This window comes from Perca flavescens, chromosome 8 (genome assembly GCF_004354835.1).
Source record: "Perca flavescens isolate YP-PL-M2 chromosome 8, PFLA_1.0, whole genome shotgun sequence".
Lineage (NCBI taxonomy): Eukaryota > Metazoa > Chordata > Actinopteri > Perciformes > Percidae > Perca > Perca flavescens.
In genome coordinates, this window is record NC_041338.1 from 21,510,083 (window position 1) to 21,537,679 (window position 27,597).

Consider the following 27,597-nt stretch of genomic DNA (forward strand, 5'->3'; position numbering starts at 1 on the left):
CGCCCTTCAATAGCGTCCACACACTACTATTGGCCAGGCGTCCATGCTTACATGTACAGGTCCTATCACCTGACCAATCTCCTAACCCTAACCTTAACCACTCGAGGTGAAATGCCTAACCCCAACCAATCGAGCTGCTTTGTAGGGCGGGTCTTGGCGTGGCCATAGTGGGATTCGTAATTTTGCGTCCCGCCCGCCCTGAGTTGAAACTTTGGCGGCGCCAGCATCAAGGCGCTCGGTTTTATCACCTAGACAACCGGAGAGGCGGGGCTCCTTACTTTTAGACCGATACAGATGGTTAGACTCTTCCCGTCGGCTGTCGGTGGACGATGTACACGAAAACGAACGATCAACTGTGACGCAAACCCTTTTCTTTAAAAACATTTGCACATAAGGAAGTAAGAAAGCAGAGGGATTCATCGAGAGACTACAGAGAAACCATCCATGAGAGAAACTGGCTAACCCGGGGACAAATGTTATACATTATTTAGTAAATTACACTACATTAGTAGCTAAGTAGTAACATTAGAAACGGAACATAAGAGGGCATCTGATATGTAATGCTTAGCTAACATTCACGTTAACAGTGGTTAGCTAACTAATCGCTAACATTACTGTAAAATAAACTGTTAACATTCAGCAAACATGTCCAGTAAAATATTCCTCGTTTTTCATGGCAGTCATTTAGCTCTATCTGACTTTAATGAACTTCTAATCTAATAGTGCCATGATGAGTAATGTTACAGACACATCCTGCAGAAGGAAAACATCGGACCAGTATTGGACTAGTAGGGATCTGATGGCTAGTTAGCTGTCTAGTGTTATAAACAGTGTCTTCAATGGAGAGAAGCAGCGACGAAGTTGCAGCTACTGATGAAGAGGATGGAGACCAGGCAGCCGGTTGGATTGTGAAGGCAGGCAGGTCGGAGGATGAAGAAGTGGAAATGACACCTGCATGTAACCCATCAAGGACAACGTCCACAGGTGGAGTACCAGACCCTTCTCCTGATCTTTTAGCTCTGAGGCTCTGCAGAGAACTTGTTTGCGAGGATAAGAAGAAATCAGAGAGTGAGACTGGACTAACGGTATCAGGTGGTGTGATGTCTGAAGGTCAAGCAGCAGTTGTTGAGCCAGAGAGGGATGTTCCCTCTGTGTCTCCCACCAGCCTCACGGACACCTGTGGTCCCTCTCTGTCAAGCCTCTCCTCTTACTTCTTCACGCACCATCATGCCATTTGTTCTTCATCCTCATCTTCCTCTTCCTCTGTCTTGTCTCTGACTCCACCCTTGCCTTCCTCTATGGAGCTCCCTGCTGTGTTGACTGATACAAGGCTAACCCTGGATGTGTACCAGGGAGGAGCAGCTGTACTGCCTCTGCTTTGGGGGTCCATCCCAGGGCAGCTAAGGGGCCTCCAGTACCTGAGATTGGGTTCTGAGGATAAACCAGGCCTGGATGGTGCACTCGATGTCCTACCCCATCTGACAGAGCTGCGTTCACTCGCTGTTCGGGGTAATTTTCCGATTAATTTGATGTGGTATCAGCTGCTTGTTAGCATAGATGGTTAAATGGCTTAATTCACCTTATCACATACAAAAGTAGATGCAGTACAGTAAGTACTGTGTTGATTCATTATAATATGGGTGTCATTCTTTGTCGTTTTCTTTGCTTTGCTTTCTGCTTCTAACTTCACTTTTCTTTCTAATTCAAGGACACTGTTTTTATGACTCACAAGGTGACCCGCTGTCTGGCCTCCTCACCACTTTGCCTGCATCCGTTTCCTCCCTTTCTCATCTGGTGCACCTGGATCTCTCCTTCAACCAGCTCTCCTGTCTGCCATCCTGCCTTCTCAGCTTGCCTGTGCTGTCCTCTTTGCTCCTCTGTCACAACCACCTCTCAGCTTTGCCTCCTGATATAGGCCAGCTGTCCTCCCTCACCTACCTCTCCCTCCTGGGGAACGAGCTGGTCGTTCTTCCTCCAAGTCTGGGTCAGCTGAATGCACTACAGACACTGGATATTTCACATAACCTCCTTCAACAGCTGCCTGATGAAATTGGTTCTTTGGAGGCGCTTGTTAAGCTGGAATTGTCCCACAACAAACTGAAGCAGCTACCAGAGAGCATGGGTAAGGTTGTAAGGGTGAGTGGGTGTGTCAGGGAAAGAACATGTAAAAAAAATGTAGTTAAATTCATCAACACAGCAATGAAAAAAGGTATACATGTTGTCTTCTTTGTTGCCCAGGCTGCCTCCTCGCTCTCAGGGAGCTTGCCATCTACAGCAATGAACTGCGCCTAATCCCACATTGCCTAAACAAACTGCCTCTACTGAAAATAGATGTGCGTGACAATCCTTTGGGACAACCCTCAACCCCTCCTCCTCTCCCTCCTACATCTGGTGAGCAGATAAAAAGGGCTTTAAATTGATCTGTGCTAACTATTAGATTGATAAGATAATTAGGTATTTAGAATAAATAGGTAATTAGAGACAGTGTTTACATTTGCTGTCAGCGTATTCACTCTGTTGCATCTCTGTTGTCTCACCAGATCAAGCAGAAACGAAAATTCAAGAGTTGCACCTTGGATTTAATCAGCACAGGTACAGTGTCATTCTCAGCATGGAAATGTCTTCTCAATCTGCATTAATATTGTCAATTAAGGCATTCCTGACTAGATTAAGATTAAAGATGCCATGCTTCTTTTGCTCCTTAGTTTCTGTGTTTCGTCTACTGGGTGTCATGTGTTTCTCCCAGGGGGGGCTGAGCTGCTGTTCCCCCCGGGTTGCCTGGTGACAACCACAAGGCTGAAGTGGGCTGAGAAAAGGCCAGAAAGAAAGTGGGTGTGGCTGGAAGAGCACGACATCTTGCTGAATCGTCCACTGGAACTTCGTCCTCATGGAATTACATTTCTGAAGGTACTGAACTTAATTTCTCTATGTAACACATCTGTTATTGGGACACTCCACAGATTGTATACATAAAGATCAGACAGCTTTGACAAGCCTGCAAAAATAACCCTGATTCAGTCACAGTGATGTCATCAGAGGTATACAAGTTTGGGTTTAGAAACAGGTGCCAGTACCCAGAGGTCCGTGTTTACCCGCCGGTAAATCTCCACTGGATGACTCATTTTAGAAGGGTTAAAAATCAGCAACTTTCCCACTTTTTAAGCTACGCATAGTGCCATTGCAACCATAAACAATACTGGCTTGGTCGCGTCATCCTCCCTATCTCCATCCTCTCGTAAAAGTCGTTACATTCGGTTTAAAAAAACCAAGATGGTGATGTCCAAGGATTCAAAATGGCAGTCAATATACCAATGGGGGACGTCATTGCTGCTCCACCATTTTTATGGTCTATGAGCATGACTCAATAGGGACTAAAAGTCAGGATATCTCAACCTGCTGCACATATTCTGATCTAATCATTACATCTGTGTTTCAGGAGTCCCTCAGTTTTATGGAAGTGCAGTACTAAAGTTCTTGACTATGTCTTTAAATTAGCATTGTGAAAATATACAGAATCTTTTGTGTTTCTCCACCTGTTTTCTTTACTACGCTTGCATGACGTCAATGTGCTTCAACTTTGAAATCCTTACAGCCTGTGGAGGTGTGTGTGCCATATCATCGGTCAAAAAGAAGGGAGGTGGTGGTGAAGAGGTTTGACGGGCACGTATGGAGCACTCTGCCCACTGTTCTGAGGAGAGGAAGTGAGAGCCATAGCAGCCACCCTGGTGGACGTCCAGCCAGGGTAAACTATAAAAATAATTGAAAATAATTGTATTACATTTGTGTAGTGCTTTTTTTCTTGGTAGTACAAATTGTAATATTAGTGTTGGTGTACCTGTAGCTGGCCTGCTGCTCTGTGAGCCAGTTCTCCTGGTTTATCGCAGTGTCCAGTCCAGTAAAGGACAGTTGCTCTGTTACACCAGCTGGAGTCCTGCTGGTATCCAGCACTGACCCTGGAGTTAAGCTCCACTTCCCTCCAGACTCCACTGTGCAATCTCGCACTATAACCTTACAGGTAGGCTAGGTAGCACTACATTATATGAAAGTCTATGTCAGTTTGTGGTATCTGTGGTTTGCAAGGCTTTAGTTTGTCTGTCTTTCTGTAGGTGCTGCCTGTGTGTGTGTCAGAGGTACAGGCACTGTGTGGTGATCCTCAGGCCAGAGTTAGCCCCCTCCTCTGCCTCTCCCAGACCCCTAGCATACATTTCCTGCAGCCTATTAAAGTTCAGGTACCTCTGCCAGCTGGAGTCACAGGTACAATATGCCTTCATTCTCATACTTGTTTATAACAGCATGTACCATTATTTAGCATGTATTAACATGTCTGGTGCTTCTGCAGGCCATTCAATCGATATGTCCTGTTTACATCTGCTACATGGAGACCCCACTGCCCAAACCTGGACTGACATCACATCGCAAGTGTCTCTCTCCATCACCCATTTGTATGCAATTTTCTACATCACACATTTCTCCTGGTAAGTTTTATTAATATATTCTCATAATGTATGTTTGATTTATATATTTACGTTGTATTAACACAGCTTTGTGTGTGCCATCACAGGTACTGGCTGTGGTACACCACTACACGCTGTGTTAGTGGGGTGGTCAGGAAGGTCTATCAAAGGCTAAAACAGTTTAGAGTTCAGTTCCTCGTCCTCCAGAGGAAGACTGATCCTTCACAAGTTATGCTACAGTGTTTACCTGCTACCAAGGTTGGTAATTCTTCTCTCTGTGCTTTAAAGAGATACTTTGCCCATTTTCAACCAACTTTGTATCATAATAATGTTGGTGGTACGTGTAAATGACATATTGTGAGCTTAGAATTATAAGGTTCTACCTCCACTTTTGGCCGAAATTGAGTTTTTGACATAATCTGATCCCTTAGGTGTTTATTAATGCCTGTGTGGTGTTATTTTTGTAAAAAAATATTTTCTTAGTTAGTTATTAATAAAATAAAAAGGTTCCATCTCAGAAAATAGCTGGGATGTAAAAACATTGATGCTCAATATCTCAGAACTACCCTAAACGGAGATAGAACCTTATAATTCTAAGCTCACGATATGGTGAAATTCCCTTTATCTCACCAGCGCCTAGATCTACTTACTCACAAGCGTTGTTCTGCAGCTTTTTGATGGCCCTAGGGCTGTTGCTCAAACTACAGATTGTACTTCCGCATACCGACACAGAGTATAGAACCGGATCAAGAGAGAGAGCCGCCCCTCACCGAACTCAGATTTAACTGTAAAACTAGGCAGTGCTGATCAAATATGTCACTGTTTTGCCTACTTCTGGCCTAAAATGTTTTCAGAATCATATTTTGGCTGTAATACAAGAGTTTGTGAAGAGGAATTGGGCGCCATACTGTTTCCTGTATTGCAAAAACGTAGGCTGAAAAAACTCAGTAAAACTATGTAGCGCTGATCAATTATAATCCAAGATTCTGTTACTGCATTGCCTATTTCTCATGCTAAAATGTTTTCAGAAACATATTTAAGCTTACCGTTTTAACTGTAAGTTTGAATCGTTTGTTACATGGCGGCCGCCATATTGATTCTGTGAAATGCTCGCATTACACCACCCACCAGCGGGAGCGTTTATTGGTCCGGTGTGGCACAGTGCATTCTGGTAGTTTTAGTTTTTTTTTACATTTTAAGCGAAAGGGAATACCACAGCCCCTTTTTCTCTGTTTTCTTTGGCCATGTAGCTTGTTCAAAAATGTTTGTGCCATTCTACTGCATAGACAGCCCAGTCTCATGAAAAAACCCTGTTTAACTGTGTAGTTTAATAGCTCTACATTACTTACACCAAGGACAGTCTGTGCCCTCGTCGCTCAGCCTCAACACTTCAGTGAGTCAAACTGATTTCATCATGACATCAAAACAGTTATGCATAAATGCTGAACCATGATTGTGATGCTTCCTGCCCAGGTGGAAAGCAGAGTTCAGTCTTTGTCAGAGCAATATGACGGACCTCAGCCTTCAGACCTGTGTGACCTGCTGGAAGGAGAGCAGTTCTTTGCTGGCTTTGAAAGGGGCTTAGACATCAGCACAGGTTAGAATTCCTCTTTGAGGCTCTGTCTTTAATAAACAAAAACTTCTCTTCCCTTTCCTTCCAGGGTCTTATGATGTGCTCTTGTGGAATGATTGTCTTGGAACAACTATTTGTAAGAAGTCTTCTTGAGACAATATTTTCCTGTTTTTTTTCTCTCTCCAGAGAGACCAGATTGTGTGGCGGGAAGACTGTGTTTTGAGTTTTACTCCAGCCTGAAGAATCTGAAGGAAGTGTACATCTGTCCAGCTCAGGGTCAGAAGGGGCCAGTGAGGGGACAAGTAAGAGACAGACATCATATTCAACAGAGAGTGAGAAAGTGCAGTTACTGGATATAGGGATTTCTGCTGTTTTTTTCTGTTTGCACACATACTGTATAATAACAGTCACTGTAAATCTTACATTTCCACATTACATAGCCTTATACCTGGTGCAAGGACTGAATTAACTCACATACATTATATTATGACAAACAATAAGTAACAGATTGTACATATCACTCATCTAGACACCATACATTACATTCTACACTAAATCCCCTATCGGCCAGGATTAGCATTACAGGGGGAGGTGGCATTTTAGGCATTGGAAAATTGCAGGATATATTCTGTAATAGACATTAGCTAGACATTCTCAGAGTCATAACTCGATCAAATCTTAAAGGAATATTTCACCCTCAAACTGACCATTTGCATATAATTTATTTACCGAGTGTTGCCTTGAATTTATGAAAAAAACTTTGTTTTTGTTGCATGCCTCCACTGTGAACACAGTCTCGGGCTTGCGCAAGCGCGCTGCATGTCCAGACTCTAAATAACATTTTATGTAAGGTAATATTTACTTGGTAGTATTTATTGTATTACATTGTATGGATGTTTCTACCTTTGTGGTCACTCTGTAATGTGTACCAGTTCACTATAGCTGCCCCGCTTAGTGCCAGTTAGAAATGCAGTTGTTATTTTGTCCCATCTATCAGTCTGTCTGCATTGTTTGGAAAACATCTTAAAAAATATGTTTTGTACCTCTGTTACAGGTGTCTTTTTATAGAGGGGAGATTCCCAGCAATCTACCAGAGGAAGTGGCGAGAAAGAGGAAAGGACCTGACAGCCAGTGGCTGGCAACTTTACCACTAAGACTTCCTGTCAGTTTAAGTGACAATTTTTTTTCCTTATTTCATATGATAACGTAGTTTTGCATTTCTGGATAGTATATGAATTTGTATGAACCTGTTGTGCATTTTGTCTCATACTTATATTAGAATATGCGTATATAGAAATAAAAAATATCTGCACATTATTATTATTTAGCATCTAAACTAGATGCTTATTTCTTCCAAATAAAGCAACAAAATAATGTTAGCTGCTACCTACAATATAACCTTGAGGGAAACACTGCACATATTATCTCCTCTCTGTTTTTTTCATAGGCTCTGAACTCAGAAAATAATTTCATCATGGAAGAGCTTCAGTATCCCCCTCTGAACCTGGGTGACCCTGAGAGCGGCTACCTGACAGAAGCCAACCTGCTGTCCATCTCACTTCAGATAGGACAAGACTGGCGTGTTATTGGTATCAATCTTGGCTTAAGCTACCAGGAGTTGGACCGCATCCAGTTCAAGTACAGGTAGGATTGGCCTAACTGCGTCATGTTCAGCCAAAACTCCTTAACTGAACTCAATATTTACTGATTTGGTAATTGTTTTTACAAGCCATCATATACGTACCTACATATGTGGTTTTGAGATCTAATTTCAGTGCAGTTATATGTTTATTTTAAGGCCAAAACTCTGACACTACACTGTCAACATGTCACACTACAAATTCAGAAATCTTTGGTTTATCTGGGAAATAAATTAAAAAAAAGTGTTTAAAGGTTTAAGGACACTGTAGCACTCAAGGAGGGTAAAGTCTAAAAAGCCTATATTAAATTGCTTGGCTAAATCATTAAAATAAGGCAACGCGTTTTGGCCATTGAGGCCTTCATCAGGGCAAGTATAAAATGTTTGCATTTGAACTAGCGCTGGGCGATATGGAGAAAATCAGATATCTCGATATTGTGTCCTAACACCTCGATGTCGATATTGTGGCGATATTCTAGGGTTTACAATTGGTGCTTAAACAAAACATCTTCACAATGAGATTTTAGACAAATAATCTTCAGTAATGTAGATATAATGACTAAGTGGGTAAAAGTACAAATAATAGAAGAGCTAAAACAGAAAATTACATCACTTTACTGTAATGCAGCCTTTAATACCAGGAAAAGACAACACTGAAGCCATTTACGATATTACAATATCCAAAATCTAAGACAATATCTAGTCTCATATCACGATATCAATATAATATTGATATATTGCCCAGCCCTAATTTGAACTGTATCTTATAACCTATTACCAGGTAAAAAAAAAAGAGGTAAGTTACACATTCATATGAAAGCAGAGCTCATTTATAATGAGAAAATAATCAAAATTCCATATCAACCTGACCAAAATGTACATTTTCTGTTTTAAAGCATCTCTACATGAGTGAATGACGTAACCAGTGCGTGCACAAATGCGTGTTAGTACAACCAAAGCCTCTAAGGGAACAAGAGGGAATTGGAGAGATGTAACGTGAGTGAAGGAAAACTGCAGTGGGAGAGAAATGATAGAGGATTTTGATTGTTTTAATCTGCACTGTCAGCCATCACTAAGCCATCTGGGACACTGCAGGAGATTACACACAGACTGATGCTCATCCCCTCCCCGTGCTCCTCATGCTAAAAAAAACCCTCTGGTGACGCATCCTGGAGGTGGTAGAAAAATGCAATATGTAAAATCATACATACATGTTGTGTAGATGTTTTTCTGTGAAGTTTTTAAATAGGAATTCATTCACATGTCATTTTATTGATGTGTATTTGATGGAAGTTGTCCAATAAATGTTGCATAGCCAAAACCTAATAGTTTCTACATGGTTCATCTTCCAACTGCATGGAGATTCTAATACCACACATGGACTAAAGTGTAGCCGATGTAAAATCTCTTGCATATTTTCTGCTCTCCTCACCAGGGACAACCTGGGAGCCTTGGTGCTGGACATGCTGTTCCACTGGGCCCGGGGACAGAGGAATGCAGGACCAGGAGCAGCGTCGAGGCTGGTGGCCGCTATGATCGAGAGCGGCAGGAGAGACCTGGCAGATGAGATCGAGGACATTGTCAACATAGGAAGGAGAAAGTACTCTGAGTCACTAAAGAGAGTGGGCCTGGAAGCAGAGAGCTCCTCCCTCTGTGAAACACAGCAGTAGATGAACCCACGCTGGGTGCAGATGGCTGACTTACACTTGAGTAACCTGTTTGTTTACAATGTGCCCCCATCATCTCATCCTGCTGTCTAAACAACTGTCCTGGAGTACAAAAAATCTATCTTAACACAATCATGGTAGCCAGTTAAGAGCTGGCGACACCTTTCAGAAGACTTACAGAAGACAGGAGAAATGGATGAACTGCATGAAGATGATGGCCTGAGGCTGGTTCTTTCCATTTATTTTTTTAACTGTCTCAGTATGCAAGACAACACTATGGAGGCCCATTTCTGCCAGGAAAAGAACAGTGATGAAAAATTATATATGATATAAATAAAAAATACTTATGGTAAGTACAAAATTATTAAACGCTAAGTCACAATTTGTTACTTAATATCAAATATTTTTTACTTGGTATGTCATAATTACAAAGTAACATCATTACTCATTACCATTTTGACGGAGTATGTCATAATTGTGAAAAAGTTGGCCTATTAATGGTGCATTCCATCCTCCCAATAAGGCGGTGTGTTCCTTTAAGCTGTTTGTATGCACAAAAAACAGCCTAGTGCGTTGTTTAAACTGGTATTGCTAACAATGGCTAACCTGGATAGAGCAAACCCCACAGTGATCCGACTTGTTTTAATGGAAGTAAAAGTCAAAAGCTTGGCTTAGAAAGTTTTTTTTTTTTTAACCTAGTGTCAAACATGCAAACATTTCTTAATCAATTTCATTTTTTTTTCTTTCATTTCTTGGCAGAAAGGTTACCTGTTTTCTGTTCGGGACAGAGTTAAGACAGTGACAGAGTTAAGAGGCAAAGCATACACTGGGAGCTGTTGGACTATGGAGGCCTGGACTACAAAAGGAAGCAATGTTTTATGGCTAATTAACCTTCTTCATTGTGTGCCTTTGGTTACCTAGAAACCAGCTACCTTCAGCACATATCAGGACATTAGATTTAAAAAAAATGTATACATATGAATGTCCACTATTTTTCCTGTAGTGAGTCATTGTTTGTTTTGAGTTTTAGCTGCATACTGCACATCGTCCCCAATATCTCCGCTGCAGCCCTTTTTCTATTTTAGTGTTCAAGGTCATGGGGTTGAGTTCGTCACGATGACGCTGGCCCCAACCCCCCACCCTCTACCTTTATTGCAAATAAAACATATTTGTACTTCTACTACATACCACTAGAGGACCCCTTTTTGAATCCCTTTTCTGTGTCTTTTATCCGAGTCCTACTCCATCGTCAGCCCTGGTTGCTCCCCCCTCCTTCCCTGCTCTCACTCCCACCTCCTCTACCTCCCTCCACTGGACTCAAATGCTAGTAACACCGGTAACGTTAGGTTAACTACTGTCGGTCTGTCAGCCAAAGATACAGAGTGTAAAGGCTTTGATTTCCTACTACTACAACCACACCGGGAGAGAACGGAAACGGCTCTATGTGTGGTATGTAGATAACGGGATGCAGTTAAAGTCTTGTTGTGAATCGTGGCGGGTGTCTTCTTCAGAAAATGTGTCTTGAATTGGCTTCAAGCCGTATACATTTTACCTGGGAATAACGTGAAGGCGGCATATTAAACTAACGTTAAATGTCTTTTTTTTTTAAATGGAGATGAAAAGCTTGCTAGTATTGTGATTGTAACGTTATGTGTTGCCGCTTCGTTGTGAGACGCAGCAAACCATTTTCCGTTATGTGGCAAGCCTAGCATATTTTCTAACGTTACATATGGTGGGTATAAATCAATATGTAGCTAACGTAAGCGGTAGGCCGATAGACTGTTAAAATGCAAGATACAACGCTTATGACTGTGAACGTTATAAATCACGAATGATTTACGGAGCGGGTCGTTAATATGCCGGTCAATATGTTTTGTCATATTTTAACAAAACCGACGAGCCGTTGGTGACATGTGTAATGGTTATTTATTATAATTGTCAGTTTCTATGGAAATGTTAGTATATGCTTGGTTTTTGGATGTTACCACACAGTTCGTTACTGAATTTCTCACGGACCTGCAAGGGACCACGGAGTAGTGAGGTTGTAATTATCGTGTTGGTAGTGGAGGGTAAACCATTTAAGCTGTACCCACCTCCTTTTTCATTGGTAGAGAAAAGTGAAGCTACTCACCTCTGACAGGCAGACTACAGCTAGCTAGCTTAACATAAACATACTGTGATTTCTTAGGACAGATGAGGATGCAAGGAGGGAAAGACAGATCATTTTAATTAAATAATTTCTTAATCATGCTGAATATCTTACCTGCTGGAGGCTATTTCTAGTGACCCCCTCCTCTCTGCTGAGGCCTTGAACGCCTCACAGAAGGGAACATTTAACTGCTGAGCAAGATTTCAAGCAGTAATGCATTTTTTATTTTTTTTAAAATAAGCAACCTTTTCCCCAGTGTATTGGTTAGGTTATGATGAGGCCAAGAAGTGTAATAAGGCACTCCTGCAGCCTTGAAATAATTGATGAGGTGAGCCATTCTTGGGTGTAGGATGACATCCTGTGTTTTCCAATGGAACTGTTGTACCTGTTTTTTGACTGCAATACTAAAAATATCACTTTACTATAATTCAGTAAAAACATACCATTGGGTTAAATATTAATTTAATTAGCATGTTGGACTACACCCGCATCGCATTTCCTAAAAGTTTGCTAAAATCCCAGTGGCAAGGACAAAATGCCACTCTTTATGGTCACTGAATGGAAATAAAGTGTAGCTGTGCTGTTGGAAGATGCTGTGCTCCTTTGTGAAAGTTACACTCCTTCAGGCCATTCAAGGCCTTACAGTAATCTGTTAACTGTAATCAGATGCTTCAATGCTGCATTTAGCTTTTTTTCTCAGGAAAGTCCACTCACAATGTAATCATTATGTTCTTATCAAGGCTGTAGGAAAGCTGAGAGGGAGGCAAAACAGAGGAGATGCCCCAGGTGAATTTAGAAACTGGGCCACCAGAGATATCTGCTGTCAGACGAGGGACTAAACAATACACCACCTCTCTGCACTGAAGCGACATTTGTGCTTCTTGAAAGTCTAACCCAGCTTGTTATTTCTGATCTACAGCAGGTGATTACAAAAATGCATAACTGCAGGTTTATTGGCTGCAATATGTAGAGCACCTGTAGTGGAAATGCATTGCTGTGCCTAGATCATAACCCACACTCCATTGGTTGTAAATGAAGATTGCAAGAGCTTTCATAAATAGGAATTAGGTTTATAATCCTGATGCTGTAGGGAAGAGGGAATAGTAATCAGATTTATCTGCGACACCACAATTTTCATTCCTTGTTTCCGCAGTGCTGTAGATATCCAAAAATAGACTGCATCTCATAAACCATTATTTAAAAAAAAAAGCATGGTAGCAGCCATCAGGTTTGTTTGTTGTTAAGGACAGTAGACATACAGCTGTCAGTGCAGACAACTATTTCAAACCCAATCCTTTTAGAAATAACTGAAGCAACACATACACAAGGGCAATATAAAGCTGGATGTAAGTCATATAATACCAGCCCATAGCTGTGCTGTAGACTTATATATGGTATTCCAACAAATGTATACACAGTTATTAAATAGTGTCTCCAGAAGGGATGTAAAAGTGGACGGATTGAGTTGTGTATTAGATCTGGCCTCTGTGCTCTTGCAGCTCAGAGAAGTACTTGGACATTTGATAGAGGATTGCAGGAACACGCTTACATCTGAAACAGATCTTCAGTACAGCTGGCTTAGAGCTCACAGTGCATTAATCATACCAGTACATGTGAGACAGATGGACTCGTAACAACAGCCTACTCTAAGATAATGAAGAAGGGTCTGTGTGATTTTCCTTTCTTTTACTGTCTTTTTGACCAGCCACAGTCACGTGAGAGGAGTGCTGACTGCTGACTACCACAGTGCTTTGTCACTGTAGTGTAGTGTAGCTCACTTCCTCTCGTAATATTCAACAAACGGATTGTCATTTAGTCAGGCAGACCTTTGCTCTGTTTCACACTTGAGGACGCCATGGACCTGTAATGGATAAGGTAAATTTTTCTCTGGTTGATTTGAATAAGAGGAATATATTTTGCATTGAGTTTTGCATTGGAAATTAACTGGCATTGCTTTGTCTCCAGATTTTTAGTATCATGCAGGTTTATATTTATCTTTTTGTAAGTCTTTTGTGATTGAGACATGCCTTAGAGCAGATTAGTCGAAACAGCTAGCTACATGTGTACTTTGCACCCACCCACCTAATTTCCTATTCATACTAGGACTAGTCTTGTTTTGCCAGACCTACCTCTACAGCGCTGCGGAGGAGGGTCTGGCTAGTCCACACAGCATTGTGGGATACGAGAAAAACGTGCTCTGGTTTATTGGCATTTCTTTAAACCAATCACAATAGTCTTTGGCGGCGCTAAGCGGCTGGAAGCAATTACGGCGCCTCTACAAAATAGCCTCGGGAAGGAACTTGTTTGGGTGGAATGTGTACGTTCAAAAGTTGTTTTAGTCGCACAACAGAAAACTCAGATTGGACAGCTAGCTGTCTGGATTTACCCTGCAGAGATCTGAGGAGCAGTTAGTCATAGTCCTCATAAATACACCAGAGTTTAGTAGGGGTGGAAATCTCTTGGCAGCTCACGATTCAATTTGATTCCGATTCAGAGGCCAACGATTCAATTCTAAACCGATTATCGATGCATCTCGATGCAACAATTTTTTTAATGTACATTTCCATGATGCGTGATTTAAAAAAATATACATATAAATCTTAGTTTGCTACTCAGAGTTTGCTAATCACTTCCCAGACAAAGCTTAGATTTTGACATATTTGTCACACACACGTTTTAATGAAATGTTTTGTCTACTGAGGTTTTTGTTTTGTAGTCATTCCATGCTTAAGCCTTTAACATGCTTGTGAAAGTCACCTTCTCTCACAGTAATCTTCCATGTCAGAGGCTCAGTCATGTTTAAAGGTGGATAATTGGCTTCTTAGAACATGAAACATGGTGGTCAGATGTAATGTGATAAATTAGATGAACCGCTTATGTGTTTTGCCTAATTATTTTATGTATGTCTTATTAGATTATGTGTATATACAAAACATTTTTTTTCCTTTTGGCCATTATCTTTTTTTTTTCTGCACTCTTCTCTAAACTCTAAGTTGTTGTCCATTATCCCATCCTCTTTCAGTTACTCTGTTTTCTGATTTGTACTTGTCTGGAGTACAAATAGACTTTTTTTTTCTTCCGATTATTAACTTATCAGAATCGAGCATCGAATCGTTCTAGAGAGAATCGCGATGCATCTAAGAATTAATTATTTTTCCCACCCCTTGAGTTTAGAATGCCAACACAAAAAAAGCTGAAAATTAGGGACATCCGGCAGATCTTCCAGCGGCACTGAAGCAATCCCCTAAATGAATCGTCGTCGATATATAGACTATACTAGGACTGATCCGTTATTGTCAGCTTTTTAATGCACTTCCAATATACAATTTTGTATTTTTTAGAAAGTAAAGCTTATCTTCCTTTTATGAACAGAGTAGATGCATGCCTCCTTCACTTCTTATATTTAACTATGCCTATAATGGCATTTTAGAAAATGAATTAAAGTAGAAGAAGGTTACATGAAATGTTACCGTTACCAGTTGTTACCAGCTACCATCCCAGTATAAGTGTTAATTGTCCAAACATGCACATGAAGGGCTTGAGCTCGTTAAGTTGTACTGAAACTAATTCCAGAAAGATTTAAGAGCATGTGTTATGAATATTTTATTCATCGTATTCTTCTACATATTACCACCTCAACTACATAATACCTTCATTATATTAATCAGCTCACTTTTCAGGTGAGTCATTGACTTGAGAAATCAAGTATCCTATTTATATTCATTATCCCTGTGTTTGATACATTATTATATTACATTATTGCACTTCATATACTCATGTGGTGTCATTCATAAATAGTATATAAATCTGTATGCTGACACACCCTCTGCCTCTCCTTTGTAGGATTGCATGAACTGGATCATTGAACACAATACCTATAAGCATTTCACTTGATATACTGTAAGCATTGGTCTATGAAATTGCAATTAAATACTTTTTTTTCTAGTTTTTTAGGAATTTAATATCCTATCTTCTAGCAAAAGAATATTGCTTGCTACTTTACTGGCAAAGTTCAACATATGGTTTCAGTATCGTCCCGTCAGTTAAGCAGTGTTTATTGCCTCATTGTTCAATTTGAAATGATGAACAAGGGTCAAAAACTGAGCTGTTATCTGTCTCAATCTCTGCCCGAACTCTCCACTAGCTCTTTAATCAAGTGCGTCCAATGGCTGGCTGAGTTAAATTGTTAAGTTCAAGGTTCTGCATGGCAGGAAAGTTGCACAATCACCTTGTCTATTGTTTACTCATAAATGCTTATCTGCTCTGGAGGTGAAAACTCTAAATTTGTCCTCTTTGTGAATATGTGTGTGTGTATTTAAGAGAGAAGAGAAGTCACTTGTGTGTTTGACAAAGAAGTGTTCAGTCATTTTAAATATATTTTTTGTCTTGAAGTAACTTTCCTCTTTAATCGTGTAGTGAATTGTGCAAAAATGACCTTGCAATCCTTTGCAGCCTTTAAAGTGGTGTAGTGATGTGGCTAGAAATACCAGTTCCACTTCAGTTACCTGACCGTTTGTTTATTTTTTCCTGCTGTGAGAAAGAAAGGAATTCCTCAGAGATTTTGTTGATGAGTGATACCACTGTGCTGTGGACTCTGCACACTGAAGCTAGTTGTTTCCATACAGACTCCAATTATCATGACAAGAGACAGTACAGCCAAGCTATGACTGTGGGTCAAGTAAATGTCCTGATGCAGACACAGTTGTGTGGTGTAGATGAACTGAAGTGCATGAGTAAAACCGCAAGCATGATAGAGATGTTGGTTTGATAGGTGACTTATGTAAGACTGCAGTGCTCTTCACCACCAATACATTGTCTCCTCAGTCCTATTACTAACAGAACATATTCTTCTGAGGATTATTGTTTGAAAAGAGTCAGTGTGCTGACTGTGGAGTTCAGGAGGAAGGCAGTGAAAAGGAAATAGGGAAACAAAAGTAGCGTGCTTAAAGTGAAAAGGTGGGCTCCGTATCACAGCTGGATGAGAAAAGGGTAAGGTCGATGAGAGAGGGTTGTGAAGCAGAGAGGAGGACAGCCAGCCAATACAGACCAGAGAGGCGGCTCGCTGACCTGCTCTGAAACCCCCTCTCCTCCCTCCTCCACCTCTGGAGCTGCCGGCGGGGACCTCAAGTCCCCATCCAAACTAAATACACCAGACCACAGCTGCATTCATGACCAGAAACAGTTTTCGGAAACCTAAACATCCACCCATATTGTGCAATCTGAAACTGAATCTGAGGAATTAGTGACTTTAGTGTCATATGAGTGCAGATGCACTTCACAAAGAAACCCACAAGTCAGCAAAGATCTGAGATGGAAAAGCTGTGTTTGTGAGTCGTGACTCGTGACTGAGGGAAATGATGGGGGAGGGCCGGTGAGGAGGAGAGAGGAGGAGGTGGGTTGCACACGCAGAGGCAGGTTGGGATTGGTGGATGAAGGGGGTGGAGAGAATGAGAGGGGAAATGGGAAGCATCCTTTCACACTGAGGGCATTCTATACCTAAAATATGGAGCATATTGGTCACATTAGACATATTTCCTCTTTTTTTATTTCCTCTGTTTGCTCAGAGGACAGAGCTTTCCCTGTACAGTATGGATTAAGTGTCACGATGAGAGAGCTCATGCATAAAACACCAGCTTGAAGGACACGCATGATCCACAGATGTTCCAACGATGAGAGATTTGTTTTAACACAAAGTAATCCCTCCACATTGATCGCTAAAGCTCTATTTTTAAGGGGCTGTCAATAATGTAGCCTAATTATGCTGCACAGTGGTTAACTATAGAAATGTGTCTTGTGCTGGTTTCTATTATAGATGTGTTGAGGCTGCTCTTACATTCATCTGTGGTGTATTGTGAGTCGCTAGTTTTAACAGTGCTTAGTTTCCATTGCCCAAATAGAGCAATACTGTGAGCATTTTATCTGTGTGTTGTTAGTCAGTCAGGCCAAGACTTAATACTGTTGACCTGCCACCCCACCTGAGGGCTGTATTTGGTTTGTTTCACAGCATACCTGGGAGTAGAGTCAGATAGTTCTTCTTACTGCCATACAGCCCCCGATTCTCACTGGGGAGGCTTACATTACCTTTTGTAAAACCTGCTTTCCCCTTATACACTAAAATACGAAGCCAGTGTTTTTGTGTGAACGGAAGGCTGACATGGTTGGAAAAGATGCATTTTTAAATCTAAACAGCTTAGTGTTGGACATATTCTCAGTTTCTGTCAGTGCTTAGGTAATTTCTTACCCAAGCACTGACAGACTGATGTTTATTACAGTGAGTTACTGCCAATCTTTCGCAGTAGTTTGAGAACCCATATTTTAGGCTTCACCTTGATACCCCCACGCAAGCACTTCCATCTCACATAATAATAATAATAATAATAATAATAATAATAACAAAAATAACTAGTACTGCAAGCAGTTATGATGACACGTGGAGCTCACGAAAGCAGAACCCACCACAGTGGAGCCCGCAAAAGGAGAACCCAAAGCACGACGGTGGCGAGGCAAAAGTCAGGAAATTTCACTAAGTGCGAGCTCCAAAGTCTGTAGTGAAATGCAATAGAACATTTCCCATTTGTTGAGTAAAAGGCCAAGCATTTTTACCTCAATTATAGCGCCTCCTAAAGGCAGATCATTACCCAATCTGGTATAGAACCGCAGAGTGGCATGTAGAACAATAATCTCAAATTTTGTGATGATAGCATTTACTGCAGCGATATTGCTATTGCAAATTTCCCATTTAAATGCATTGACTTATTTGCCAAAACTCGTCTACGTTCATTATAGCACCCCCTAATGGCCGATCTTCACAAAATTTGGTACAGAGGCTCGGAATGGGTTGTCGAACAATAAACCTATTAATTTGGCCAAGATATGTTAAAGTTCGTGTTTTGTGGCTAGCTACGAAAATTTGTTTGATTGTAAATTGTGCATACTTTAACGTAGCAAAATTCTTTTGATAACTTTTTGTCACGTCCATCTGGAGGATGTTATGTAGCAGGTTTTGTGGAGATCGGTCACACGGCCTAGGAGGAGTTTGAAAAAGTTGGTTTTGCACATTGCACGATATTGCAAAAAAACTTGTTAGCGGAAATGGGTGTGGCCTATATCCTGTGATTCAGCTTGATTCCAGGAACACGTGGATGTAAGGTTTTCTAATATGCTATTTGTAATGTGGGAGTTACAGGCAAAAACACGTTTGACGTTATTATAGTGCCACCTAGTGGTCCATATGTGTAATTTTTGGTATGTGAGGTCCTTGAACCATTCTACATCTACCCTGTAAATTTGAAGTTGCTCAAATTAGTGTAAGTGGTGAATCCAAACCTGGGTACCATAGGCCACGCCCACTTTGACAAATCAGTACCCCACTGTAGGGCTGGCCTAAGGAGTGGCCCTAGATGATATCCTCAACATTTCGTAAAAATCCTTTAATGAGATATAAACTTTTGGGACTTTTAGCGCCCCCTAGTGGCCAATCTTTGTAAAATTTGGTGTGGAGCCCCAGACGGTCATAGTAAAGTTTTTGTCGTAGTTAGCTACACAAATTTGGTTGTGCGTAATTTGCGCAGTTTTTATCTGATAAAAAATATTTTTGTCAGGTCGGTCTGGAGATGCTACCAAGTTTTTTGCCACTTGGTCGCACGGTCTAGGAGGAGTTAGAAAAAGTAGGTTTACGATAAATCGTGATTTTTCGCACATAAAAATCTAGGCGGAAATGGAGTTATAGAGCCAAACGTGTATCTCTGCTATAGCGCCACCTTGTGGTGCACATTGTTTTGTCCGAGGTCCGTGTAGGGATCTGGACCTTGAAAACGTTTTTTACAGTTTATTTTAGGTGGCGTAACAGCTTGTTACTAAAAGGAAGTCTATGTTGTAATGTTTGTGAAGGCAACATTGCTGCCTTTTAACTTTTGAAATGTATTGATCCTCTATTTTGTTGGAACGTTTCTGTTAACAGCCACTTGTTGTGAGTTTTTAATGTGACATTTTCTGTTTCTTTGCAGATATTCCCCTACTTGAAATAACAACAACTGTAAGCGAGAGAAGTGGACAAAACACAATCAGGCTACATAATCCCGCTTGGACAACAACACGCTGGTGTAATAAACCGACCCCTGAGTGACTAGCTAACAGACAGATTGACACTTTGACCAGACAGGGCTTTAGATAAATGGCTGACAAGCAGATCAGGTAGGGTGGAATGTTGAACGACTACAAATATAGCAGCACTGTGGCCTTGTTTTCATCTATTGACCCTTTTGTATTTCATATTTTTGACTTTTGTTCAGTTTGCCTGCCAAATTGATCAATGGGGGGATCGCTGGCCTAATTGGAGTGACCTGTGTATTTCCCATTGACCTGGCCAAAACTCGCTTGCAAAACCAGCAAAATGGATGTCGCCTTTACACCAGCATGTATGCTATTTCTATATTTGACTTTTGCATATGAATATATAAACATATTGCTAGCTTATAGTCGGGGCTAATCAGCAGTATCACCCAGTTTGTCATAAGATTCCTAGGTAACTGTTGTGTTTGTGTGTTTCAGGTCAGATTGCCTTATTAAGACCATCCGGTCAGAGGGGTATTTTGGGATGTACCGAGGTAAGTTCTTATTATTTTTAAATGTTTGTGAAAAATGTGTGAGCTCACTGAAGTGTAAAAAATTAGAGCATCAAAGCTGTTAGATAGCACAGGGTTCTGATTACTTTCAGATTCATAGTGAGCCTACATACAGCAAATACAGGGATCTGTGTCTCACTGGCAATTATCTCTCGTTCTCTCTCACCCTTCTTTGTTTTCTCTTTTTCTTCTCTCTCTTTCTTGCTCTCTGTCCTTTTTATCCCCCCAGGAGCGGCGGTGAACTTAACACTAGTCACGCCAGAGAAAGCCATCAAATTGGCTGCCAACGACTTCTTCAGGCATCACCTCTCCAAGGATGGGTGAGGCATGAAAGGCTGACTGACACACACCCGCTCCCCTCATTAATCAGTGTGATTAACTGGCGTGTTTACTAACATGTAACCTGACACATTAGCTGTCAGTATTCTCACTGAGGATCTAGTTAATCTTTCACCGTTCTGTCTTCTCTTCTGAGTATTTCACGGTGGTTCGTTAACTGTCTGGTTTAAAAATACAGAATTGCTTGTATGTGTGTCAACAGAAGCCCTTTCTGAACTCACGTTAAAATTAGCACACGGTGGTACCACATACCAAACATTAGCAACCATCATCTGGTGTTGAAGTCAGTCACCCACCCATTGTCCCCCATGAAAAACCTCAAGGTTTCTGGGGCATCTATCTCCATCACTATGGTGACAAACATGCAAGCTGATGAATGATTGACTTGTCTGGCCCAGCCGCTCACCTTGTGAATTATTAATCTGCCCTTGTGCCTGACATGTTGATATAGAAGACAAAGATTATCATCACCACAGCAGGTGGTGACAACTCCTTTTTCGAGGACTGCAGAAATAAAGTTGTCTGGCTCTCACACTGTCAGTCTAGTGCTTGCTTTTGTCTGATCTTGCTTTTTATGGTCTTTTTTTCTTTCTTTCAGAAAACTCACTCTGCTCAAAGAGATGCTGGCTGGGTGCGGGGCAGGTACATGCCAGGTGAGTGAGTGAGGTGCTGCTTTAATTGCATCCTCCTGTTCTCCATCTGGAACTGCTGCCTTTAGCACTGCCAGTGTCATCTGACATACACACCCCTGGGCCTCAGCCATCGCCTCATTTATCACTGCTTGCATCTAGAATTAGCCACGAGCATGTTTAAATGAGAGGAGGTAGGAGGTTGCAGAAACATGCTCACAGTTTGTCTCTGTAGATTGCCCCTGTTATCTGTGTTCCATTTTCATGAATTATTTCTAATCACTAAAATGTTGTCCTGTCAGCGAACGATACACAGACAGCTAGATTTGAGTGATCATATAAGACGTTGTTAGAGTTCTTCTTGGCCATGTGCACTGAGTGATTGAGTCAGAGGGAAATGCCTTGTCAATGAGGCCAATGGCTTCAAGTCCAAGGAACGTGATTAGATTAACTGTAGCAGACTTTGGATTAAGATTGTGTTTGAGAACGTGGCCATCTCACCCTTAATCCAGTTAACTAGTTACTACTGTGTGGATTACAGAAGGAAACGAGAGCTGACATGTAGCAAATGGATGCCAGTAGATCTACACTGGACACATGTTTTTCCTGACACACTCAGTACTAATCAATCGTTGTTCACAGTGTGCCTATGTTGACACTGTACCTGACACCTTTATTTTGTTTTGTTGCAGGTTATTGTTACAACTCCTATGGAGATGCTGAAAATCCAGCTCCAAGATGCTGGACGAATTGGTAAGAGGAAATTAAATCCAGATGGCTGTTTTAGCAAAAAGTGAAGTGTAGGTGATAAAATGGAGAAATAGTGGCCTCATGTGGTCATGTCATAGATTACAACAGCTTTATTGTGGTTTCTTCTTACTGTTATAAATCAAAATGTCTGCTCACATACCTGTTCTGAGCATTGTGTGTTTCGAGTAGCTTTATATGTAGCTTTTTCTGTTATTAATGTTGTGTTTCTTATGTTCCATAGCGGCTCAGAGGAAGCTGATGCCAGAGATGGTGGCAGCAGGGACTGTGGAGACCAAGTCCCCAACAGCCATGCAGCTCACCAGAGAATTATTTAGGGAAAAGGGCATTGCTGGGCTGTATAAGGGCCTTGGTGCCACATTGCTCAGGTAAAACAGATCCAGCAACTAGTTTACCAACCGACTGCAATGAACTTCACACACTTACTGTGATCGTCTGTATTTTTTTTTGTAGGGATGTTCCTTTCTCCATCATCTATTTCCCCCTTTTTGCCAACCTGAACAATCTGGGTAAAAGAGGCGTAGATGGGCCTGCTCCTTTCTACGTGTCGTTTATATCAGGCTGCCTTGCGGGAAGCACAGCGGCTGTTGCTGTCAACCCTGTCGATGGTGAGCAGTGGGACTGTGAACATTGTTACAGCAATGTGTTAGTTGATGTTAAATATTCACCTGAGCTCTGTGTGTTGCAGTGATAAAGACTAGACTTCAGTCGCTGAACCGAGGGAGCACAGAAGACACGTACAGTGGAGTGACTGACTGTATCAGGTGACCTCATTATGTCTTTACATACTGCTGCAGCATGTGTGATGCTGTGTCTGTGTATAGTCAAGTCAAAATGGATTTAAAGTGCATTAACACACATTTGACAAAAAAAAAACAATGAAAACAGCAGAACCAACAAACAATACAACAGATTATTAAGAAACATTAATTTAAATAGAGATAAGACACCACCAACACCTACTGGCACATAAATAATGCTGGCTGTATGTTTCACTTTTAATAATTAGCTTTTATGTGCTCTCTAGGAAAATCATGCGTAACGAGGGTCCATCGGCTTTCCTGAAGGGAGCCTACTGTCGAGCCTTGGTCATTGCACCTCTGTTTGGCATCGCCCAGGTGATCTACTTCCTGGGTGTGGCTGAATATCTCCTTAGCTTCTTGCCTAAAAAAGACAACTAAGAAGCACATACTTTCTGCCTTTCCCTCCCACAAGGCAGCATACCAATTGCGTGAGGATTCATCTCATTCTAAAAGAAATATTCAATGGGTCAGAGCATGACCGATCATTACATTTTGTTTTTTAATTTGTGTTGAATGTGAAAAAAGTTTAGGAGGGAGCCTTTGTTTGCCAAGCTGCCTATGGTGGCACACAACAATCCAGTAGGCATGCTGAGCTAGCTCTCTGGAAATGAAGCCGCAAATATCAATCAAAGTTTTAAAGGAATATTGCTTTATAATTACAGCATTTTAATGCATTTTTTAATATGATTGTCGAATTTTCAAAGTAGATGTACTGCCCTTGGTTGCTGCACTTCTGCAAGCCCTACACTATACTAATTTTCAACACCATTAGTCTCTGAATGACAGCGACTAAGTAATCTATCGAAAATGACACACCATAACTAGCTAAATTAAATGCACATACTTTACTTAGAAAGATATTTGAGAACATTTGAAGAAGAGGATATTTACTAAAATGCTATTCAAAGAATTCCCCCAGACCGTATGTCTTAAAAGATAGTATATTTAGAAATAGAGCAAAATATACAGTATGCCTCTGTTTCAGACAAAGACCCAGGGAATGTGTTGATGTGATACCAGCGCACTCCCTATGATCTTTCCTGAGAAGCCACATCCCTTCCTGTAAGTGGTTGTAATGAACTCAGCCATTCGGCTCCGAGCAGACTTTGATTGCCTTGGCTTTTTAAGTAGATCGGGTTCCATCTGATATTTAGTGCTACCACAATGGTTCGACTGTTTTGCCTCAGCGATAAAGATATCTCCTGTTTCACAGTTACACTCTAGACCGAAGAGACAGTGTGCAACATTTGGGCATTATGCACGACCAATCTACATGTACACATTTTTTTAAAACTGCCTCTATGCTCCTTTCTATGGGTCGAAACTGTCAAGCATGTTGTAGTTGTGGCCACACCCCAATCAGTGATGTCACAGCAGCGGTTTTGCCTTGGAGGGATGATGGAAAACACCTGCTGTGACATCACTGATTGGATTGTGGCCAAAAGTGCTGTGCGCTTTAAATTTTTTCAGTCCACAGAGAGCAGAGCGGCAGTGGTTTTCTGCCCTGTGGGATTCATTGTGATTTCAGATGAAAGCTTTAGCCGTGAACACTAAATGGGTTGAAAGCAATTTGAATAGAATGCCAGATTATTAGTAGATATTTAGTAATTATGCTGACAAATGGTCAGACACCGCATGCTGAGGCCTCATGAGTACAGTCATCCATTGTGGAGCCATTAAGACCATAGCTGGAGTAGTGCAAACCCCTTAGATCCCGACATAATTATTATTGTTTACAGATGAGTTACACACTTAATTTAAATTCTTTGTCCAAACTTGAATTCAGTGGCAGGACCCAAAGAGCTAGTGATAAACCTTTCTTTATCAGAAAATGAAACCAATGTGTTTTCAGTGTTCTATGATTTTTACCAAACATCTCGGCTTGTTTGCTTTAGAGGTTTTGTTTGCTTTAAGCTGCTAGGGAAAGCAGCCCCGTCGTATCTTGTTTATGCATCACACCACTGAAGCCCCGCCATTGGTTTATCTCGCCGGAGATCAAGGTGACTTTGATGTGTATAATCCAATCACATTCCTTCTTTGCTCCCACTGTTCAAGCAGCTTGTCAATTGTACTGTTGCACTGTAGATACGCAATGCAACTTTTCAATGTATTATCATTTGTGGGAGTGAGATCTATTTATCGATAATCCTTATAGGCAGTATAGCATTATATATTTGTATGTGTTGTTTTTTCTGTGTCAAAGTTTCCACCTTAACTATATTGTACATATGCAGATGATATGAACTTTATGTTTTAGGATTTATTGTTTGTTTTCTAATTTGTGATGGCTTATTTGCACACCTACCTCTCCAGCTCCCCCCTCAATCCATATTGTGGTGATTTTATGTTATGATGGTGTGGACATATCAAATGAAGGACCATGTTTTGATGCAACAAGCATCAGTTGAACTTAAATGCAGCATATTGGTGGTGGTTTTTTACTGTATGCAAAGGGGAACACTAGTGTAGATCTACAGTCGGATGGCTTTTTTGGAGGTGCCATTTCTCCTGAGCCCTTTGTTAAGTTGGGTCAACCTAACCTATGTCCTGTTTCTACAGTTTTATCACCCAGGACCAAACAGAGCATTATATAATGATGGTATAAATGATGTTAGTTTTAAGTGAATGACCTCTGGCACTACTAAAACAGTTCTGAAAGTGAAATACAGCCTGGGCAAGGCCAATAAGGGCCTGCTGACATCAGACTGTAAATCTAACATCTGTCTTCTTGAATGGTGCTTCATTCATGAGGTAGCTGCAATATGACATTGATGGCACTAATGACCAAGGCTGTGCCTACTGAATCACATGCTAGTGAATCTCAGCTTTGTCAATGTGTTAACTGAAAGCCATAGGTCAGGGAGGGACAACAGAACTGCTAGACATGGACTGGCACCTCCAGCCATGTTGACAGATGTCAGCTGAGCCACAGGAAAACGGCGAAAAGTTGACTCGTATGAGCTAGTCTTTATAAATTACTGTTGTAGTTTTTCAACATTCCGATTGCCAGTTCATCTCATATATGCTGTTATTGTGATCATAATGCCTATATTTGTGTCGTTGAGATTATTGTTATGATTTTTTAACCTCCCCACCCACCTTCACCCTGCCCTCATTGTTTTCAGATTTTCTTTAAATCTGTTTCTTTTTTGAATCTTGAAAATGTTGTGCAAGTCATTTTGTTTTACTGAGCTGTGAATTTTCACTGACCTTGTGCATTTGGTTATGTATGTGCGTGCGTGTGTGTGTCTGTCTGATTGTGTAGTGCTGTAGTTGATGTGTAGTTGTTAGTGTGACACTGCAGTATTTTTCTCTTTGATTGTCAGACCCATGCTCTCTCCCCTCTTTCCTTCTATCCGTCACACTCCTCTGTCATCTACTCTCCCCAGCATCCACAGCTGGGGCAGCAGGTAAATGCTGAGGAGCTCTAAAACACCAAATGTATAACTTAGAGTGTATACAATCAAAGAAAGCACAAAGGATTATTAGGCACAAGAGACCACATGGCCAACTTTGAATATACTCAGACAAAGTCCTTGGAAATCCATGTGCTGCTTTTGCAGGAATGGATTAGAGTCTGATTTATTGCAGTAGAGATGTCAGTTGAGATGAACTTTTCAGTCTTCTAAGTTTATCTGTCTGTAAAACTTGATCCATAGGGCTGAGGCGACTTATTATAAGAGAGGTGTCCACTATGTCACCAATCAGCAGTTATCCACAAAATGTATATCGCCTACATATTCTAAATGAATCAAATATAAGAATGTATCTTAGATATTATGAGATGTATTATAATTATAGTGAAGAGTTTATTACATTTTAATCTAAAGATTTGTGCTTTACACATTCACTGAAAAAATTCATGAACCAGCTCACTGATATGCAATAAGTAGAAGCCACACATAGACACACACTAGAAGAAAAAAACACAACGTATAATGCAAGCGGGGACCTTCTGGGGTCTCTTCACAGCCGCTGTTGTCTTCCTCCAAGAGGAATTGTGCATTATAGCACTTTTAAACAAGGACCCTCACCCCACTGTCCATCTACAAAGTCTCTCTCTCTCCGTGGCAGAGAGGGTGATCAGTGATCACTATGAATATGTGTGGTGAATGACACAGTTTGTCCTAGAAATGTATGACAATGCAATTGAAAAAAACAAACAAAATATTCCCTGTCACAATTTGCTGTTCAATAAACTGACTGTCCTGAAATTGCCTGATGTAGTCTGTACTGTGGGTTACACTTTTTTTTTTTTTTTACACTCATCACTGTATCTGTAGGTCCAGTAGTCGTCTGACAGAATACAAACTGCAGTTTTTGTCTGTAATAGTGCTGTGAAAACCAAACAGCAGTGCGAGGATGACGTTGTGGCTCTTCGGGGGAAAAGGGTAACCAAGGCTGTTGTGTTGTGATGATTTGCTGCCTCGTGGAGCCACCAGGTGTCAGTGTGGGGTCGCAGGAGAGCTGTATTCCTGCTGCGGTGGGAGTGGGGAAGAGTGTGAGCAGCAGTGCTATGTACTACAGGTGTATGCTAAGCTTGGGTGGTGTGTGGCAGTAAATCACGAGCTCCGATCTCACTCTCTGTCAGGATCCTATTCCCATTCATGCTAGTTGCTAGCTATTGCAGCTGTGATGCTGCTTGTACACAGATGTGATCTGTGTGGTTTCACTTGATAAACAAGGTGTTTCTGTATTTATAAGTTGCATGATAAGAATATGGAAGTGTCTTTTCTTGTGGATTTCACTGGATGTCTGAGGTTTATAAGTCCCCATTATTCCTGCACGTTTCAACAGAACTGATGTTGTGACAGGGGGTAATTCATTGTTAATCTCCTGCTGTTTGCTATGTATTCACCATTACTGTTTATAGCATTAGTTTCCAGAATGCTAGTTTGCAGCATAATTAAATCTTTAGCGCCTTCATATACACGTTACCCTGCACATGCACG

The 27,597-nt window shown here is 41.1% G+C and overlaps 2 protein-coding genes and 1 long non-coding RNA gene across 4 annotated transcripts; 2 read left to right on the top strand and 1 right to left on the bottom strand.

The window, feature by feature from the left end:
• The first annotated feature begins 406 nt into the window (after positions 1-406).
• Positions 407-10,518, top strand: pidd1 (p53-induced death domain protein 1). Its single transcript, XM_028584878.1, has 16 exons — positions 407-1,509; positions 1,709-2,122; positions 2,239-2,391; positions 2,541-2,592; positions 2,706-2,907; positions 3,593-3,742; positions 3,842-4,015; positions 4,107-4,254; positions 4,340-4,475; positions 4,562-4,712; positions 5,928-6,051; positions 6,214-6,329; positions 7,082-7,189; positions 7,475-7,671; positions 9,102-9,682; positions 10,093-10,518. Exons 1-15 carry the CDS (start codon positions 840-842, stop codon positions 9,334-9,336), a joined length of 3,030 nt encoding a protein of 1,009 aa, XP_028440679.1. The 5' UTR covers positions 407-839; the 3' UTR covers positions 9,337-9,682; positions 10,093-10,518.
• Positions 8,389-10,828, bottom strand: LOC114559884 (uncharacterized). The gene is made up of 3 exons (XR_003693144.1): positions 10,522-10,828; positions 9,099-9,222; positions 8,389-8,835 (listed from the first exon to the last, which is right to left on the bottom strand). It is a non-coding gene; the product is annotated as an uncharacterized LOC114559884 (long non-coding RNA).
• On the top strand, positions 10,604-26,848 carry slc25a22a (solute carrier family 25 member 22a). Of its 2 annotated transcripts, none has more exons than XM_028584880.1 (11): positions 10,604-10,782; positions 19,489-19,675; positions 19,774-19,899; positions 20,033-20,088; positions 20,336-20,426; positions 21,044-21,098; positions 21,767-21,827; positions 22,066-22,210; positions 22,296-22,450; positions 22,531-22,606; positions 22,870-26,848. In XM_028584880.1, the coding sequence occupies exons 2-11, from the start codon at positions 19,656-19,658 to the stop codon at positions 23,021-23,023; spliced, it is 939 nt and encodes a 312-aa protein (XP_028440681.1). In that variant the 5' UTR covers positions 10,604-10,782; positions 19,489-19,655; the 3' UTR covers positions 23,024-26,848. The 2 variants fall into 2 exon arrangements, with proteins under 2 accessions (XP_028440681.1, XP_028440682.1); XM_028584881.1 differs by lacking the exon at positions 10,604-10,782 and adding an exon at positions 13,294-13,357.
• Positions 26,849-27,597: the final 749 nt, after the last annotated feature.